Source organism: Phyllostomus discolor, chromosome 4 (assembly GCF_004126475.2).
Source record: "Phyllostomus discolor isolate MPI-MPIP mPhyDis1 chromosome 4, mPhyDis1.pri.v3, whole genome shotgun sequence".
Classification (NCBI taxonomy): domain Eukaryota; kingdom Metazoa; phylum Chordata; class Mammalia; order Chiroptera; family Phyllostomidae; genus Phyllostomus; species Phyllostomus discolor.
Genome location: NC_040906.2, coordinates 125,508,789 through 125,529,568, shown reverse-complemented (window position 1 = coordinate 125,529,568; position 20,780 = coordinate 125,508,789). Strand labels below are relative to the sequence as shown.

Here is a 20,780-nt window from a genome sequence, read left to right as displayed (position 1 = left end):
TAGTTATAGCTTTAATCACTTGACCTATCAATTAAGGCTAAACCCTTTAACACCTGAGTTGTCGTATCACCTCCCCCATTAGTTATAATTATATTATTTTTATAGGGTTAGTTTACAAACTAAAACAACATAAGATACAAAAGCCACACAATGTTGGAAGAATGGCAGGCTTCTGCCTCAGAGCTCATCCCCTCTAGAGCCCCCCAAAAATAACACTGCCACACTCTCTGCCAGGCCAGCCCCATCCTAGCCTGTGCCTAGAATTCCTTACCATTCAAAATACTGTCTATTAGGAAACACAAGCAGCTGCAGAACAATCATCATCATCCTGGCATCCTTGAGGAAGAAGAGAGAGTGAGAGCCAGAGAGCCAGCCCCCTTCATATTTCAAATCTTCTCACCCATAATTCCATTCACTCTGGAGGCATTCAGCCTCTCAGCCAGTCCCATCCTAGGCTGTTCACCATTGCTCAGGCAACCTCCCTACGCCCCTCCCTTCTCCCAGTGATCTGATCAGATCTCTCTGTATCACAGGGAATACTAGAAATTTTATCAATAATCTAAGGTGATGACTCACATAATTTAGCAGGTTGATGGAGAAGTTTTATTTGGGGGAGAAGAGATGAGCATAAAACTTTACTAAGACTCAATGGCTCTTCACCCACTAATTGAGAAGATGATGAGAATTTTACATTTCCTGGTGCCAGCTGATTACTGGCGATGAAACACCCCAAAATAGTGGGTAGAGAATGAAGGAGGACTGTAACTCTTCCGTAGGCAATTCTTTCTGCTTATCCCTGAGTTAGATGATGGGGTGATAAAGCAGTGGTCTGAGGGAGCTATGACTCAGACAGTTGACTTCAGGGGGAACATGAGTTATGTGCAGAGGGAAAGTAAATCAGCCATCACTAAGTCCCCTCTGCTACCAGGAGCTCACTGTCAGAAGTGCAGGGGGTTCTTCCTTAGTTCTCCAGGCTCAGCAGGCTACTGGGGTGATGACTGGGCAAAACTCAGCACAGCTAGGACATGCGCATCAGGTGTGCTGACAGGTGGGCTCTCGGGACAGTCATCACAGCGTGGGTTTGCCCCGTGGTCTTTGCTGATCACAGGCTTTTGAGCATGGGCTGACTCTGAGAGAGCCTTCACTGTTGGAGACGCTAATGTGGCACGATGCTCAACATCAGCGGCCTGCCCCACGATGGTAGCCTGTCCTGACAGTGCAGACCCAACAGAACAGGAACTCAGTGTTTTGCAAAATACCAACTTCCTCATATCCAAGACCTCTCCAATGAACCCCTCAGTATTAATGTCTCCAGAAAGCGGGCAGAGACTCATTTTATTTTTAAAAAAAGATGTTTTTTCTTTGCATGTAAGAAAAGAAAAGAAAGAAAAAGGGGAATGAAACCTGATTCAGTAAGTAATGTATGCCTTAAATAAAGCGTGTTGAAAAACAGTCACAACCATTGTTCTATTTACTCACAATTCTTTATTTTACTTCCAAATACAGGGGCACCTTAGTATTGCTGTCAGCTTAACAGAAGGCATTAAGGACTAGCATTAAAGACTAATAATGGTGCGAGAAGCTGTAAGCAAATCTGGGTGTTATTGAGTACTGAAATGTTATATGCGTGCAAGAAACTTTTTTTAGTTCCACTGCTGCACTGCTAAAGGGAACACTAATACTGAAAAAGTAAAAGTTAAATCTAGTAAATGATTAGCACCAGCATTACAAAACTCTTTAGCGCAGCCTGGGTTTTTAGCTTCTGCTCCAACTTCATTGCTGAAAAATAATAAAAAAAAAGCAGTCAAGTGATGAAGATAAATATTTATTTTTAAAAAAATATATCCCAAAATTTGTATATTAACATTTAGGCATAGCATTTCATATTTTTAGAAAATGGTTTATAGTAAAAAAGAAATTTGTTTTTTTTTCCCTCGGTAGCTGTTTTCTTGTTACACAATTAAAGGCATAGTAAAAATACGCAGCTTAGCTTCACATCAGACTCTGATCTCCTGAGAGCCCAGGAGAGCTGACCTGGCCTCCCGCAGAGGGTTACCATAGCTCTGAAGAGCCAGGAACAGCATCGCCTCACACCACATCCCACCCACAGCCCCTCACTTTGCCACCACTTGGCGGCTGCCTTCCCTATCTTTTAGCATTCATGACATCATTCCCTAAAATGTCAACCATAAAACAATGGGGTAAAGTGAACTGGGATTGAATTAAGTCCCATAGTCTACAAAATGAAACACTACAAAAGACCTCTTGCCTTTTTTTCATATATTGATTCAATTGGCTTTATAATATAGTTATGTAGTAGGACAGTGATTCTAATAATTTATTTATCCATCCAATCTCTATGTGTTTCTATTTGATAGTGGTTGACTGTCTGGAACAGATAAGACAAATGTAGTTGAACAGAAATGGGTATGAGCAGGTCATATAATTTAAGACAAAAGTATAAAAGAAAGTATTAGACATGAGGCCCAAAGAGAAATTTAATTCTAAAACATTACTCTGTTAGAATGTAATAGAATGACACCAATGGAAGGAAATGACCTAAACTTTATTTCAGGTGCCAACTTGTGGCTGACAGTAGAGTGTTCCAGAATGGTGGGTGGAAAATCGCAGAGGCCAGCTGCTCTTTGAAGGCAGCTGTCCCTGCTTTTTCTTGGGCCGAGTCACAGCATGAAGAAGCAGTGGTCCAAAAGAGCCCCCCGCCAGGAGAAGAACACGGGCTGTGTGCAAGGGGTGAGTAAAGCAGGCAGGAAACCCAGCAATGGCCAAGTGGCGGCCTGTGATTGTCAGACATTGACACATTCCGTATCACTTCAGGAGAAACTGCATTTGTTAGATGACACAGAGGAGTTAGAGAGCTACTAAAAGGAAGGGGTGGCTCCATTACTGATTTGTTCTGGCCAAAGAGAAGGAACAGTCATGAAATAAGTGAGTTGTAGCTTTCACCACCTGGGATTCTCTGAAGCTTTAAATGAAAAAAGGAAATAACGAAATTACATCTCCCATTCTTTCTAACAAATAAGAACCACTATTTATTTAGATTTTCCTGAAAGTATCAACATTTGTTAGCAGTATCACAAGAGATTTAAAGAAATCATCATGATTTGACTAACAACCATTAAGTGTTATATATTTTATATGCCAAGCACTTTATATGCATTAATATAGATCTTCACCTTCATCCTTTGATCTCATTTTACAGAGAATTAAATTGAGACTGAAAAAGATTAAATATCATGCTCAAGGCCACAGTATTTGAAATTAAGCCCCCATCTTTCAATGTTTTCTATTTGTTTTTGTTGTTCTTGTAGTTGTTAGTTTGTCTTAGCAACACTTAAAACATATATTGTGTCTGACTTGTCACCAGAAAAGTTTAAACAGAGGACATATAAGGAAATATTTGTAGACATGATTAGAACTTTAAATAAAATGTTGGATTAAATGCCTTCTAAATTCTCTTTCAGATATAAGATTTTATAATTACATGAAGAATTAGATCAGATGAGGAGGAATAGGCAGTTCATCCTCTGACAGCTAGCTGGCAAACTCAGCCCCACTTCCTGAGCCCCCTGGCAGAGCGGAGAGAGGGGGGCACTACAGGGCGGCCCTGGGGTGAGATGGGACGGTGCACTCTGGCAGGCAGAGGCCCGGCATTAGACATTCTGGGAACTTTGTTACTTTCCTTTACTGATCTCCACACAGGTAATGAGCCAAATAACTTGAAGAAAACAAAGGTTGACATTTAAGAAAAATGAAAATCATTAATAAAATAAAGAAATAAACTATTATTTGCAGACTGGCATCCTGTTAGTGAAGGCCCAGTACTTCACATGCTGCCAGCTGACTGTCCTGTTTCTTTTGGATGTAAGAAAACATAAAGAATATTATTATTCTGAAGGGAGTTGAATTCCAAAAAATATTTTTAATTCAAATTTACTTTGAGTAACGAGTGATGTAGTATTGTGAAACTTTAGACCAGTTTTACAGAAAGCATTTTTGTTAAAGAATGTGTGGTGTGCCTTGAATTCTCAGCCCCTTTTAATACAAAACCTTCTATGCATACTCTTCTCTGCCAAATGAAAACAAAACGATCAACATATGTGCTCTTGTCAATATAAAGCCAGACTTCATGCATGCAGAACAAAAGGCAATTTCCAGAAAATGTGTATCATGGTATTAATGCTACGTACTCATTTTTTCTGAAAGATTTCAAATGTACTTTGGACATTTACATAACCACTAACTGGTGTAAAGACACAGGATCTACTACTAGAATATATTATCCATAAGCCAGAAGCTATAAAGCATTCAGTAATTAAGGTCCCAGAAAGACATTGTGGTAGAGAGTACAGGTAGAATGGACTCTAAAGAGCACAGCGTTGAACCTGGGGTCAAAAACATTTAATATCTGGATGACCTAAGCTCCAAATAATTATTAACATGGATCTTATATTGTTCGTTCATCCTGAAAAACTAGCACACAGAGTGTGGAAGTCATTCTAGCTCCTGGCTTTTGCTCAGCTTTGCCATGATTCACTAGACTACAAAACCCAACAGTACTCCACTGAGAGGACTTTAAGGGGAGTCCCCCAAAGTGTCAGCTCTGAACCGCTTCTACAGTAGATTCAACTAAGTCCCTAGACAAGAAGGTAAGTGAGGTTTCTTTCTTTTTCTCACTACTTCACAGTAAGAGTCTCTCAGATTTCAGCTCTGCCCCTTGCCAACCAGGTGTAAGGACAGACAGAAATAAAACATAAGATGCTTAATTCTCCTGTGGAAAATAAGGGAAGAGATCTCCCACCCTCTGTTCTTTGAGCATTTACTTTAGGAAACTTGTCACGGTGAGTAAATTCTCCGTTCTTTAAAATGCATATAAGTCCTTTGGAAAATTAGATGGACATTATTATTTTGTCAGCTTTAAGACCCAGGAAAGTCTTTCTCAAGGTTTGACCACCAAGTAAACATTCAAGTGAGAGACCATCCCTGTCGCCTGGTTTCTGAGAGTGGGGAAGAGCCTAACTTCAGCTGATCCCTGACTCCAAGTTATAAAACTACCTCCTGTGATAAAGATATGAAAAGCTTATTTTTCCTTTGTATAAAAGCCAATTAATTGACACAGTTGGTCACCTCACTTACCAGGTGATAAAGGATAAACTACGTGTAATAAATGATGCTGTCAAGCCCTCTTCTGGAGAATGAATTGAATCATTATTTATCTGGAGAATATATATATTGTGTGTGTATGTATATATGTGTACACACACACACACACACACATATATACATATACATATATATATGCTTGACTATAGGAAGGGTGAGATTTATCCTGCTTCGCAATCCCCTAGTGACTGTCTATGATGCATGTCACATTCTGGTTTCATGCTTATTTGGTAACAAAATAAGCATGAAAGTGCCTTTGTGAATTTGACTTCTGGTTTGGTAGAGAGTTTTTTGGGGTTGTTTTGTTTTGTTTTGTTTTGTTTTAATTATATTTCCCCAACACAGATTGGGGCTTACAACACAGGAAATTCACTTTGTCAGGGTTCATTGCTGCCAAATCTGGCAATAGGGATGCCCTTCCCTTTATTATAATATTTCCTTGCCTACTTGAATACCTGGGCAAGGTGCTGTTAATTCACATGCCCCATTAGATGTCTTTATAAGGCAAATTTACCCTGGTCTTCTAGCCAGTTGTCTATCAAAGCATATGAATCTTCTTTTAATTAGCAGTTAGTGATATCCATATTTCAAGTTCTTGCCTAAGATTACAACCTTGAACTCTTCAAGATTTATCAAAACTCGATTTTGAGAAGTAATATTTAGAGTAATTGCCTGAAGGGAACAGAATGAGCCCATTCTTGATAGTTTCATTTTTACCCTTAAATCAAACCAGAAAATGAGACTAGCTTCCATGGACAAGTCACTTATTTTTTCTTTTTTATGTTGTCATCTGGAGAATAAAGACAGATGAATGAGATGCTAAAACTTAGACATCAAAGGGGGTTCTGGAACTCAAAATAAAGTGAGCACAATAAAAAGCTTATACACACTGAGGCAGCAGCAAATCACTCAGAGTGACCTTGCTAGCAGTATTGTGATCTTGCCAGCCCTTAACTGTTGATTGAAATTTGCAAAAAGGAGGAATAAGAAAAGAGGAGAATTTGCCAGGTATGTGTTTTATGAGCAGCTAGTAAATGATTAGCTTTCAAGTGATATTAGTAAAAAGTAGATCTGAAAGGTTGGAATCAAATGCATCTAATCATGTTTTTGGAAATCAATGACCCTCAAGTTAAAAATAAAACAGGCTCAAAGACACTGAAATAGAGGACAGGCTGACAGTGACCAGAGGGGAGAGGGGAGGGAATTTCAGGGGACAATGGGAAGGGTTTACAGGAACAAAATATAAAGGACACATGGACAAAAACTAGGGGGGATGGAAATGGGAGGGAGGTGGGGAGGGATGGGTGGGTGGCTGGAATGGGAGTAAAAGGCAGAAAAATGTACTTGAACAATGATTAAAATAAAATTTAAAAAACAAAAAATAAATGAAACAGGCATAGGGCCACATGTAGTAGATAATGTGAAAATGGCAGGTCTGTTTATATGTCATTCCCCAATAGGACTTTCACAATTAAACCTGAGAAAGAGAAGTGGGTTACAGAATGGTTGTGGATCAAAGAAATGCTGAATTCACAAAACATGATGAATACAACCAGAAATAATTTTTGCTACAAGAATTTATTTTCTTCTAAGTAACCCTACTCAAAAATCATGAATGTCAGGCAGGGCATTTGATCAGAATTAGATGGTATTAGCTATATATCTTCTTGGAGATTACTGCATTGGTGTGAATAATCGAAATCTATGAAAGGGAACTTCTTTGAAAATTGATCAGCCAGCTAACCACAACAATCAAACTGATTATTTTGAGATCTCATCTGTTTGTATGAGAGTTCATCAATGACAAAATTTTAAAAAAATGATTGATTTTAGAGAGAAAGGAAAGGAGAAAGACATCTATTTGTCGTTCCACTTAGTGAGGCATTCATTAGTTGATTCTTGTGCCCTGACCACGGATCAAACCTGCAATCTTTTTTAAGATTTTATTTACTTATTTCCAGAGAGAGGAGAAGAGAGGGAGAAAGAGGTAAAAAAAAAAACATCAATTTGTGATTGCCTCTCATGCATCCCCTGACCATGGACCTAGCCCACAACCCAGGCAAGTGCCCTGACTGGGAATCAAACCTGTGACTCTTTGGTTCATAGGCTGGCGCTCAATCCACTGAGCCACAACAGCCAGGGCCAAATCTGTAATCTTGGTGCATCAGGACAGGGCTCTAACCAACTGAGGCCCAGCCACAGTGAGCAAGTATTTTTTTAAAGTGCCAGATAAAATGCCAAATAAAACATTCATTGGAATTCACCAACCCCAGCCCCAGCTTGCACCAAATGCTTTACAAGACTTTAGCCTAAGTATTTTCCAAAGCTGAGTGGAACACAAAGAAAACACAGAGACAAAGTGTTAGATTTTACTAAATAAATTATAATGAATCTCAACAGGACAGAGCTCTCAAAATTACTCTACACAAGTTAAAGCCCACATAGGCCTTTTCAACAGACAGGTATGTGTGGCCCAAATTTCTATTAATGCAAAGCATTCCCTAAAACTAACTTCTTAAATAATTCTCCTGCTTTACTTTCAAGTTTTTGTTTCTATGATTAAATAACTGATCTTTTTTTTTTTTTGGCTTTCCTAACTGCTAATGAAGAAGCTAGAATTTGAGGATCTCAACTCTTGTTGTGATTTTGAATCATGAAGATTTGAAAGCATACCAACGTCTTTGTCTGCCTCCAGAGATCCTTGATTCAATTTGCCAGAAGTGGAACCCTGCTCCTGGGACTTTCATAAAGCAGATTCTAATGTTCTACCAGACTTGACAACCACTGAACTAGATGATAAGTGGATTGTTTTGAATTAGTTCTTTTTTCAATGTACTTTTTAAATTACATGAATTATGAAAACAGTAATCAGGTCAAATCAGATAAATCTGAGGTCTGTTGGTTTTAAATGAATTACCAAGGTAATTTAAAAAAAACTAGAATCTACAATAGAATAATGGAACACAAGAAATGGGAGTAGCGTAGTAAAAAAAGACAGAACGCTGTCTTTAAAAAATGGGAGAAAATCTAAGAGGTAAATTTTGAGATCCCATGAAGGCTTCTTCCGTAATTGTTCAATTGTACTGGGGTTCTGACTTGAACACTTTCCTCCTGAGGCTATATAGTCAAAAGACTAGAACTGCTATATAAAAACAGATCATTTTCTTGATTGATGCTTTGCAGGTAAATAACAAAAAACAGTTTAGGGAATAAAACAGAGATTAGTATTACAGTCTGACCACATATCATAAGGAACCATAAATTGTGTTAAATCGCTTCAAAATGTGCCACTTTTACTAAGAAGCAAAATACAGAACACTAGAAGCACAAAATTTCCTTTTCCCTAATTATTTACATTTCCTTAATATTATCTAACTTACTGTTTCCCACAATTGCTAAACTTCAAACTGTAGTTTCTTATATGGTGTTTTCATATATTTCAAGTCTGAGATTCAAATCATTTTTGACAATCTTACTAGTTTAATTTTAAGTTTTGTCTCTAGAGTTATGGTAATTGGTGAAAAAAGGAAAATACTATAATACTACCTCTACCCAATTCTTTTTTCAACACAGTCTTTCAGCATTACCTAATATTCAGAAGTTTTTAGTTCGGTATTTATTGTTACATCTGGGTGCTTTTGTTATTTAATCAACCAACTGATTTCCTATTATTGTATAGAAACATTCTCATTATATAGATATCACCTATATAAACCTCAGCAAAAATTATAGTTTGAAAGAAAGAGAATATTTGATTTATACATTCACCTGGAATGTGCAAAATTTATTCCACCATTCTTCTTTTTGGACATATATGCTTGTCTGAATTTTCACTGTTACACAATTTTTCACCATCACACCAAAAGAGCTAGCATATTTGACAAAGAGTTAATATCCTTAATATATAAAGGTAGTTTACAATGCAATAAGAACAATGCCACCATACCAGTAGATAAATTCATAACTTAATGCAGAAGAAAATAGACAAAAGTAACAGAAAATACAAAACTTTAAAATGCAAATTAGAACAAAATATAATTTCTCCTTTTATATAGCAAATATTTTAAAATATGATTTTAAAAGGGAGACAGATTTAGATAATACAGAGAGAAGTTTAGATGAAGATAGAGAGCTAGATAGGGCATGGCAGAGTGCTCAACAGCACAAGCTTCAGGCAGTCAGATCTGGGCTCCTGATCGTGCACTGTCCAGCTATGTGGCTTTAGCTGATTTCCCTCAGCCTCAGTTTCCTCATCTGTAAGATGGGAATAATAATAGTACTTAACTTACAATGTTTGGTGAAGATTAAGTAAGATAATGCATATAAAGTGCATAACACATTTTAACATATAGTAAGCTCTCAATAAACTGGCAATTATAATAATTCTCAATGCAACAAGTATATATGAGACACAGGTATGACAACAGATTTCTGTTAGGATGAACTGCTACAGTTTTTCAGGAATGCAATTTGGCTATATGTATCAAAATTTTCCATAAGTTTATACTCATTGAACCAGTAATCCTATTTTTTAAAAATCAGAGATGTGACCAAGTATATAAATCCACACCTATTCTTAACACATCTTTTATGTTTTAATGTCTAATGTTATAATAAAAAGGCACATTTATGTTGTATGGTAAGGCTTTAAAAATGTGCAGAAATAAGATGTCAGTTTATGAAAACTGAATAATATGCCCCAAAATGTGGAAAAGATACTTTGGGGAAAATATTCAGATTCTATTTGGAATTTTATTACTTCTACTTCTTTTGTAGAAGTAGAAATAATGGGGCTTTTCTCCCCATAAAATTGGAGGCTGCAAAACTGAGTATGGCTCATTAGTGAGGGTGTCTGAAATGGATGGGTGAGCTCACTGGTTCCTTTCTTAAGAAGTTCGTTTAAAAAGTCACTTTTGTTTTTACATTTATCACTTTGCCTGAGAGGATGTAGAAGGAGAAAACACTGTTCAATTATTTTTGCTGTTGATATTTTGCTAAACACAAAATTTAAAAAAAAAAAAACTTACAGAATTTCTTCTGTGTCATTAACAAAAATAAAAATTAGTTTTTAAAAATGTATTTTTTTGGTCTTTCAAAGTTTGAAAGTGGCTAAACATTTACATGAAATTTATAGGCTGTGTCTGAGCTGGCATGCTTTTGTCTGTATGCTGCTTGCCACATGCAAAATTCACTTGGGGGGCTAGAAACTGAGACACCATGGAATACAGAGACCTCTGACTCAGAAGATACACTGTAAGTATTAGAGGACATCTACTGACCCTCCAGAAAAAAAAGGCACCAGTGGCTTCACAATGAATCCAAAGAGAAAATCACAAAGACAGTCAGGATAGAAGGAGTTAGTTTGTGATCGAGGTGCTACCTGCATAAGAACTTCTAAAGCAACCTTCCACATTGAGAAGCAGCAAAAATTCACTTAGCAATCAGGTTCTCCTTAACAAACACAAGGTGGGTCAGTTAAGTCTTTCTTTTAAAAAACCCACAATTACATTAATATATTTTTAAATAACATTAGTTTACTCCTACAATCTAATATTACATGGATATGGATGGAAAACGAAATCTCCAATTGTATCTTACATTTACCTCTTTGGAATCAAGAGTTTCATGTTCAGGAATAGCCACCATTGGATGACTCAGCTTCATAGAGAAGATGCCCAGGATGTGATGAAGGGTAGAAATAAGGAGAAATAATGATTAAATTTCATTTAGATAGATAGCTAAATAATGGCATAAAGTGTACTATTGTTGATCATAGTAGATTCTATCACATATAAACATTAAAATTTGATTGTTATTAAAAATAAAGAAAGATAGTCTTACCATAGAAAAAAATTTAGCAGATGGTGAATGCTTGGAGCACAGGCCCACACCTTACTTGTTTTTCCGTTCCACGTAAACTCTAACAGTGCTTGGCATGTAGCATAGATAGTTATTAAATGTTTATTGAATTAATGAATTATTAAAACTAACTGACAGACATTACAAAGAGAAACAAAGCTGTATTCATGTGTCAACTCTCACAAAAGGCCTCAAATTGAAAAATTCCAAAGCAAAAGAAATAAATCATGCTCAGACCCATGGTAAATGCAGGTGTATCTATAGATATAAATGCTTACTTGGAATGGAAAGCATTGTGCATTATTGTTAACGTTAATAGTCTCAATACACAAGGGACTTAATAATCACTGCAATCTTCCCAGACTATGTTATTATAATGTAGTGTGTAACATAGTGACACTTTAATGGAAGGGAGGTCCTTCTGCATATATAAGAGTTTCTATTATCCCATTGGTCTTCTGTGTACTACACATACACTTAACCCTATTAACATAGAAGAAAGTACTAGACACACACAAGGAAGAGACTGAATGAGGGACACACACACACATGCCAAGAGGCAAGAAGAGCAATCATTTGTAATAAATCTATTAATTTTTTTTGTTTTGACCACATCTCCTCACTCCAACTTTAGGGTAACCAGCATACCCATTTTGCCAAAAACATTCCCTGTTTCTTCTATTATCCTAGAAAAATCAGGAAACGATCGTCCAGGAGAGTGCCAACACTGGCTATCAAGGAGACCAAGGAAACACCCCTCACCTTTCCTCAGACTTCCCTCTGTTCTGGCAGATTTTTAGGAATGGAACCTTCTCTTACGTAAATCTCTAACACCACTAAATGTCAGCCATTGCACTATGTCCCCAACTATGAAATCCTCTGGGTATAACATCAGGGCTCCTTCTAACTACTTCAGACCACACTGCTTCAAATAGAAGTATAATCTGACCCTGAGCCAACTAGAGATCTAAATAGTATTCCAGAAATCATCTGAAAGTACCTATTTTCTCCTATTCATCAGGATCCCCTGCTGCCTGGTTTAAGATCAGACCCTATGTACTGCTGCAAACCTCAGACCCAGGTAATTGGTCCTGCAGATAGCCAAATTTTCAGCATGCCTAAGCTAAGTGCTATGGTAATTATATGAATCATCGGAGCACAATGTCAAATTTTCATTTTCCTAGTCTCCTAAGATAGGATAGGATAAATATTCTGAAATATGAAAACATTGGAACTCTCCCAATAAAATACTTACTGAGATTAGAAAAGCAATTGAGTAATTATGTCATAGCTACTTTTACATTCCATTTTTTTTCAATATAGGTATTTATTCATTTAAATTTATTTCTATTAATCTTGATTTTCAAAAACTACGCATTAATCATCCTAATCAACAAAAGAGAACAAAAATGACTGATTCTAATTAGTTGATAATCCCCAAATCATTTATATTTGGCTTTGTAATGCTTTTTTTCTATTTATGATCTTTTTATTATCTTTAAGCTGACCAAAAACACTAAATAAAATGTGATATTATTAATGGATTTAGTCATAACCATTTATTAAGTTCTCACATGATAAATTCATAACAATCTAGTGAGATGAACACTAGTTTCACCCTGTTTCACAGATGAGGAAACTAAAACTGAAAGGGAGAATAACATCGAAAGTCCAGAAGTAGGAAGTGGCACATCCATGATTAGAATCTAGGGCGATAGTCTCCAGAGACTGTGCTTTCACAGTGAGTGGGAAGTGACAGTAGGTCCCTGGGAAGGAGACTCAGGAGATGGGGCAGGGGGAGACAGGGACTGGGAGTGATGTATACCATTGTGCAAAAGGAAAAGCCACACACTAAAGGCAAGAGTGTCCCTTTCCGAGATAAGAAGCACTTGAGGAGTGGCTGGTGTAGCTGCGAAAGGTCATGGAGGAGGCACACTGCAATGGAGCTTGTGTGTCAGAGAAGGAGGCTGGGCTTCACTCTCTAGGCAGTGAGAAGCCCTTGAACTTACTATTCTAAGTGACAAAGGGGCATGTGTGATTAGGTCTTCACTTCAGAAAAAGTCAGTGCAGCTGAAGTACAAAATATGGATGGGAAGGGAATTGGAAGATATTTAATTAATCAGAGACAGAGAATAAAGAAAAAAGTTTAAATTAAAGCATTGCCTTAGAAAAGAGAATAGACTCAAGTTTTGCTGGGTGACTGTAGGCCTCCCTACTGTTTAGGATTAGTGAGGTTAGAAACTTTGGTATTTTGTTGATTAGGAAAGAAAAATTGGGAAATGCTGGAAATATGTAAGACTGTGGGAGCAGAGTGGTGGGCAGGGCAGGGAAAAGCAATGGAAAAAAAGTGGCACAACTGTAACTGAACAACAACATAAAAGAAATAATGTTGAATATCGATATCTCTGCTGAACACAGAGATTTTTTTAATGCAAGAGGACTAAATATGTTAAGTTGGGAGAAAAACTAAAATGATGTGAAAATGCTCTCACAGTCAGAATGGAAATGATAAACCAAAAACATTAAAATAAAATATACATAGGTGAATGGCTGGCTATCTATATAGGGAGAACATATACCTAGAGAGAGTTGACGAATAATGAAGGACAAAGAGAATCTTCTAACCCTGTTTATTTGTTGTTCTGGAGAACAAATGAGTGTTTGATCTCAAAAAATAAAATAAAAAGTTACTAAATTTGGAGCAGGAAGATGGTGGTGTTGTAGGAGGGAGCGTATTCCCCTTCCCCTACACACGGGAGAGAAACTGGCGGATCTGTGGAGGAACAGAGCAAGGGGCCAACAATATCGCAACATTTATGAAAACATGTCATCAAAAATTATAGTGGACATTGAAAAACCAGACAGTAAGGAGACTGCTTCAGGATAATAAGGGCCCAGGGATCAGCACAGGGACCCCGGAGGTTGTAGCCCCCAGGCCTGCTGCCCCAGGGTCTGCCTAAGGGCACCCGGGAGAGAAGAGTCACTGCTCCCTCTCCAGACAAGGATTGAGCAGCACTGGGGGAGGCCTTGTTGCTTGAAGGCACAGAGAGGGGAGTGAGACTGAGAGACAGTCACACAGGGGATGCAAGCACCCACACCTAGCCCTGGGAAGAGTGAGTGCCCCAGCCTGCTCATCCAAGAGTGGCCTCGCTGTGTGCCCATGCCTCCAACCCAGTGAGAGTGTGGTTCTGTGGAAGACCCAGACCCCACAACCCTGAACAAGGAAAGGGCACGGGCATTCTCGGGATTCTGGAGCCCGCAGTGGTGAACTTGGGGAAGCACGCGCCCCTTTGGGATTCCTGACTCTCACACTGTGAACCTGGAAAAGATGCGGGTGCTTCGCAGATTCCTGGAGCCCACAAAGGGGAAAATGGGGGAAGGGTGCAACCCCTCGATATCCCTGGAGCTTACATCATGAACCTGGAAAAGACTCAGGTGCTCTGCGGGACCCCAGAGCCCAGGAGACAGCAGCAGTGAGCTCTGGAGAGCATGCTTGGGAGCACCCATACCCACACCCAGGGCCCTGCATGAAGGCATCAGATCAGCTCTGGGGAGAGTGCTTGGTTAGCCCTGGGAACAGTACACGAGAGGCTGACTGAGTACTGACTGGGAAGAGTAAAAAGCATTCCAATCTCCCCTCAGCCTGCTGAAGCCAGCAAGACCAGAAAAACTGGTTTGGCCAGTTAGAAACCAACAAGAGGGTTTTTTTGTTTGTTTGTTTTGTGGGGGGGGGGGTTGACTGTTGTTGTTTGATTGTTTGATTTTATCTTGTTTTTTAAGTAACTTTTTATTTTTTAATTCTTATTATTTTTATATCTCTCAATTCCTTATGTTTCTCTTCCTTTCATCCTACTGTTATTCCTTCTACTCCAAATTTATCTCTCCTGCATTCCATCTTCTGCTTTTTTTCTCTTTTTCTTTTGAGCCTCCAAGTCCTGCAAATTTGTATTATCTTTTTTCATTTTTCTGACATTTTTTATTTTAATAGTATTTTGGTATTCTTTTTCTTTCTGTATAATCTTCTTTGCTTGGCTGGCTATACTGTCCTTTGGATAGGTTCCCCCTGTTATCTCATTCACGGTGTGTTGCTAATTTACTGTTCTTCATTTGTGTTCCATTAGTGTACCACTCAAGGTTCTATACTCCTTATTCTTGTTATCTAGATCTCATAGATTCTGCCACATGATTGTTGCTTTAATATTACTGTAAATAAGACCTATTTCATACAATTGTAAAGACTACACAACACCCCTCCCTGGTCTCAGCCCACTTCGCAATTTCCTGAACTCTATTATTGCAGGGGTTATCTCTATTCTTTTACACATCACTTCTATTTACTATTCTTTATTCCCACACTACCTCAGAATCTGACCTCCCACAGCCTCATAGCTTTTTAGATCCAACTAACAATACTTTTGTCCCCAGTAAGAGTCTTATCTTCTTTCCATCCTTTCTAAAATATGGCTAGTGGGGTGGAACATCATGGTTAACACTACACATAGCCAAAGGATCTCCCATCTCCTCTCTACTGGCTACTACTGTAAATATCATAGAATACTGTATTGCTGTCTTAAACCATTTTGCCTTACTCTTCCAACTGATCACAAAAAAAGAGTAGGGGGAAGCTGTGAACACCAGGATTCCTGAAGGAGACTGCACCTCTGAATCTCACAGGTACTCTACCACAGAAGTTCACACCATAAACACAGGGAACCAGAAGAGATCAATTTAAGAAACAGAGGCTAACAAGAAGAGTCTCATGAACAATGAGAAGACAAAGAAATAATCCCCAAATGAAGGGAAAGGAGGGAGCCTCAGAAAGAATGCTAAATGAAATAGAGGCAACTCAACTATCAGATATTGAGTTCAAAACAATTATTATCAGGAAGCTCAATGAGCTCACAATAAGCTACCAGAAACTACAGTGAAGCTACAACGAACTCACTGTAAACTATATCAATATGAAAAAGGAAATAGAAACTACCAACAAGGGCCAAGAGGAAATGAATAATACAATTTCTGAACTGAAGAACACAGTAGAAGGAATGAAAAGCAGGATCGATGAAGAAGAAGATCGGATCAGCAAATTGGAGGACAAAGTAGGAAAAAACACCCAGAAAGAGCAAGAAAAGGAAAAGAGGCTCAGAAAGAATGAAGAGGGATTAAGAGAAATGCAAGACAATATGAAACATAATAATATCAATATAATACGGATACCAGAAGGAGAAGAAGAAGACCAAGGGATAGAAAACCTATTTGAAAAAGTAATGATGGAAAACTTTCCTAATTTGATGAGAAAAAAAGTCAAACAAATCCAGGAAACACAGAGAGTCCCAGTCAAGAGGAACCCAAAGAGGCCCACCACAAGACACATCATAATTAAAATGGCAAAATTTCAAGACAAAGAGAGAATATTAAAGACAGCAAGGGAGAAACAGGAAGTAACATAAAAGGGAACCCCAATAAGGCTAACAGCTGACTTTTCAATGGAAACACTCCAAGCTAGAAGAGAATGGCAAGAAATATTCCAAGTATGAGAACCAGAGGTCTGCAACCAAGACTACTTTACCCAGCACAGCTCTCAATCTAGATAGAAGGCCAAATAAGAAGCTTCCCAGACAAAAGAAGTCTAAAAGAATACACCTCCACCAAACCAGTTCTTCAAGAGATGTTAAAGGGACTGCTTTAAGAAAAGGAAGGAAAAGAGAGAGAGAGAGAGAGAGGAACACATTTACATAAATGGCAATGAATAAGTTCCTATCAATAATAACCTTAAACATAAATGGATTAAATGCTCCAATCAAAAGACATGGAATAGCTGAATGGATAAGAAAGCATGACTCACACATATGCTGCCTATAAGAGACCCACCTCAGGATAAAAGACCTGCACAGGCTGAAAGTGAAGGGCTGGAAACAAATTTTCCAAGCAAATGGACAGGAAAAAAAAGCTGGGTAGCAATACTGATATCGGACAAAATAGACTTCAAAAAAGGGCCATAATGAGAGACCCAGAAGGTCATTTCATAGTACTAAGGGAAGAATCCACCAAGAAGACATAAATATTGTAAATATATATGCACCCAATACATAATATATAGGAGCACCCAAATACATAAAGAAAATCTTAGAGGACTTCAAGAAAGATATTGACAGCAGCACAATTATTGTGGGGGATTTTAACACCCCACTATCAAAAATAGATCTTCCAAACAAAATATCAACAAAGATATTGTGGCATTGAACAATACCCTAGATGAAATGGACGTAACTGATATATACAGAGCTTCTTTGGGGCTCCAACCCAAAGAAGCTAAATACACATTCTTTTCAAATGTTCATGGAACATTCTCAAAGATAGACCACATGATAGGACACAAAACAAGCCTCAACAATTTCAAGAAAATTGAAATCACACCAAGCATTTTCTCAGATCACAAGGGACTGAAACTAGAAACCAACCCCAAGGGAAAAAACCTAAAACACTCAAAATCATGGAGATTAAATAGCATGCTATTAACAGTGAATGGGTCAAGAATGAAATTGGGGAAGAAATCAAAAGGTTTCTGGAAACAAATGAAAATGAACTCACAACAACCCAAAACTTATGGGACCCAGCCAAGGCAGTCCTGAGAGGGAAGTTCATAGCAATACAGGCCCACCTAACAAAGTTAGAAACATTCCAAACAAACAACCTAACCCTACATCTACAAGAACTCGAGAAACAACAACAAAGACAGCCCAGAGCAAGTAGAAGGAAGGAAATAACCAAGATCAGAGCAGAATTAAATGACATAGAGACTAAAAGCACAATTCTAAGGATCAATTAATCCAGGAGCTGGTTCTTTGAAAAGATAAACAAAATGGACAAGGCTTTAAGCAGACTCATCAAGAAAAAAAGAGAGAAGACCCAAATAAACACAATCAGAAATGAAAGAGGAGAGATTACAACTGATACCACAGAAATACAAAGGATTGTAAGAAATTACTACAAAGAGCTCTATGCCAAGAAATTTGAAAACCTAGGTGAAACAAATTTCTTGAAAAATATAATCTTCCAAATCTCAATGAAAGAGAAGCAGAAAGCCTGAACAAACCAATAACAGCAAAAGAAATTGAAGCAGTAATCAAAAAACTCCCAACACACAAATGCCCTGGACCAGATGGTTTCACAGGAGAATTCTACAAAGCATTGGAGGAAGAGCTAACCCCTATCCTTCACAGACTATTCCAAAAATTCCAAAATGATAGGAGACTCCCAAACTCTTTTTATGAGGCCAACATCATCCTAATTCCAAAACCAGATAAAGACACAACAAAGAAAGAAAGCTTCAGGCCAATATCGCTGATGAACATTGACGCTAAAATCCTCAACAAAATACTGGCAAACCACATCCAACAATACATTAAAAAGATCCTACACCATGACCAAGTGGGATTCATTCCAGGGATGCAAGGATGGTACAATATTCGCAAATTAGTAAATGCAATACATCACATAAACAAAAGCAAAGACAAAAACCACATGATCATATCAATAGATGCAGAAAAAGCATTTGATAAGGTACAGCACCCATTCATGATAAAAAACACTCGGCAAAGTGGGAATAGAGGGAGCATTCCTCAACATAATAAAGGCCATATATGAGAGACCTACAACCAACATCATACTCAAGGGGAAAAAATTAAAATCTTTTCCACTAAGATCAGGAACCAGACAAGGATGTCCACTTTCATCACTTCTATTCAATATAGTACTGGAAGTTTTAGCCACAGCGATCAGATAAGAAAAAGAAATAAAAGGCATCCAAATCAGAAAGGAGGAAACAAAACTGTCACTGTTTGCAGAGGACATGATAGTGTACATAGAAAATCCTATAGACTCAGGCAAAAAGCTGATTGACCTAATAAATGAATTTGGCAAAACAGCAGGGTATAAAATCAATATCCAGGAATCAAAGGCATTTCTGTACACCAACAATGAAACAGCAGAAACAGAAATCAAGAAAAAAAATCCCATTTGAAATAGCAAAAAGAAAAAGAAAATACCTAGGAATAAACCTAACCAGACAGGTAAATGACCTGTATTCAGAAAACTACATAACACTGAGGAAAGAAATCAAGAAAGATACAAACAAATGGAAACATATACCGTGTTCATGGATTGGAAGAATTCATATCATCAAAATGTCCATTCTACCCAAAGCAATTTACACATTCAATGCAATACCTATTAAAGTACCAATGGCTTATTTCACAGACATAGAACAAACACTTCAAAAATTTATATGGAACCATAAATGCCCCCAAATAATGGCTGCAATTTTGAGAAAGAAGAGTAAAGTAGGGGGATCAAAATACCTGACACAAAACTATACTACAAGGCCACTGTAATCAAAACAGCCTGGTACTGACATAAAAACAGGCACATGGACCAATGGAACAGAACAGAGAGCCCAGAAATAAACCCAAGTCTCTATGGTCAATTAATATTTGACAAAGGGGGCAGTAATATAAAGTGGAGTAAAAATAGCCTCTTCAACAAATGGTGTTGAGAGAACTGGACAGTGACATGCAAAAAAATGAAACTAGAGCACCAACTTAACACCTTACAGAAAAATAAATTCAAGGTAGATAAAAGACTTAAATATAAACTGTGACACCACTAAAGTCCTAGAGGAGAACATAGGTAGGAAAATCTCAGATATTTCATGCAGAAACTTTTTTACTGGCATGTCCCCTAGAGCAAGGGATATAAAGGAAAGAATAAACAAAGGGGATCTCATCAAAATTAAAAGCTTCTTCACAGCTAAAGAAAATAGTATCAAAATAAAAAGAGAACCAACTGTATGGGAAAACATATTTGCCAATGATACCTCAGACAAGGGTTTAATCTCAAAATATATAAAGAACTTACACAACTCTACTCTAAGAAGACAAGCAACCCAATTAAAAAAATGGGCATAGAACTTGAACAGACACTTCTCTAAGGAGGACATACAGAGGATCCAAAGAGACATGAAATGATGTTCAATATTGCTAGCTATCAGAAAGATGCAAATTAAAACCACAATGAGATATCACTTCACACCAGTCAGAATGGCCATCATAAACAAAGCAACAAACAAGTGTTGGAGAGGTTGTGGAGAAAAGGGGACCCTAGTGCACTTGGTGGGACTGCAAACTGGTACAACCACTATGGAAAACACTATGGAACTTCCTCAGAAAACTAAAAATGAATCTGCCTTTTGACCCAGCAATTCCACTGCTAGGACTATATATTAAGAACCCTGAAACACCAATCCAAAAGAACCTATGCACCCCAATATGCATAGCAGCACAATTTACAATAGCTAAGCACTGGAAGCAAACTAGATACCCATCAGTAAATGAATGGATCAAAAAACTATGGTACATTTATACAATGGAATTCTATGCACCAGAAAGAAAGAAGGAGCTCCTACCCTTTGCAACAGCATGGATGGAACTGGAAAGCATTATGCTACGCAAAATAAGCCAGGCGGTAAAAGACAAATACCATATGATCTCACCTTTAACAGGAACCTAAACAACAAAACAAACAAACAAGCAAAATATAGTCATAGACACTGAAATAGAGGACAGGATGACAGTGTTCAGAGGGGTGAGAAGAGGGAATTTCGGGGGAGAATGGGAAGGGTTTACAGGAACAAATTTAAAGGACACATGAACAAAAACTAAGGGGAGGGTGGTAATGGAAGG

The 20,780-nt window shown here is 37.8% G+C and overlaps 1 protein-coding gene across 10 annotated transcripts in view; it reads right to left on the bottom strand.

Annotated features, from left to right (window-relative positions):
- Positions 1-1,465: 1,465 nt before the first annotated feature.
- Positions 1,466-20,780, bottom strand: part of LOC114494998 (muscular LMNA interacting protein) — a 235,055-nt gene continuing 215,740 nt past the window's right edge. For 6 of the 10 annotated variants that reach the window (XM_036024246.1, XM_036024252.1, XM_036024250.1 and 3 more), the window contains 2 exons: positions 10,786-10,839; positions 9,230-9,435 (listed from right to left, as the gene is read on the bottom strand). In XM_036024246.1, coding sequence (XP_035880139.1) covers positions 9,403-9,435; positions 10,786-10,839 — 87 coding nt within the window. In that variant the 3' untranslated portion in view covers positions 9,230-9,402. Of the gene's footprint in view, positions 1,780-9,229; positions 9,436-10,785; positions 10,840-20,780 lie in introns of those variants that run through there. The other 4 variants (XM_036024247.1, XM_036024253.1, XM_036024249.1 and 1 more) reach the window with 2 other exon arrangements.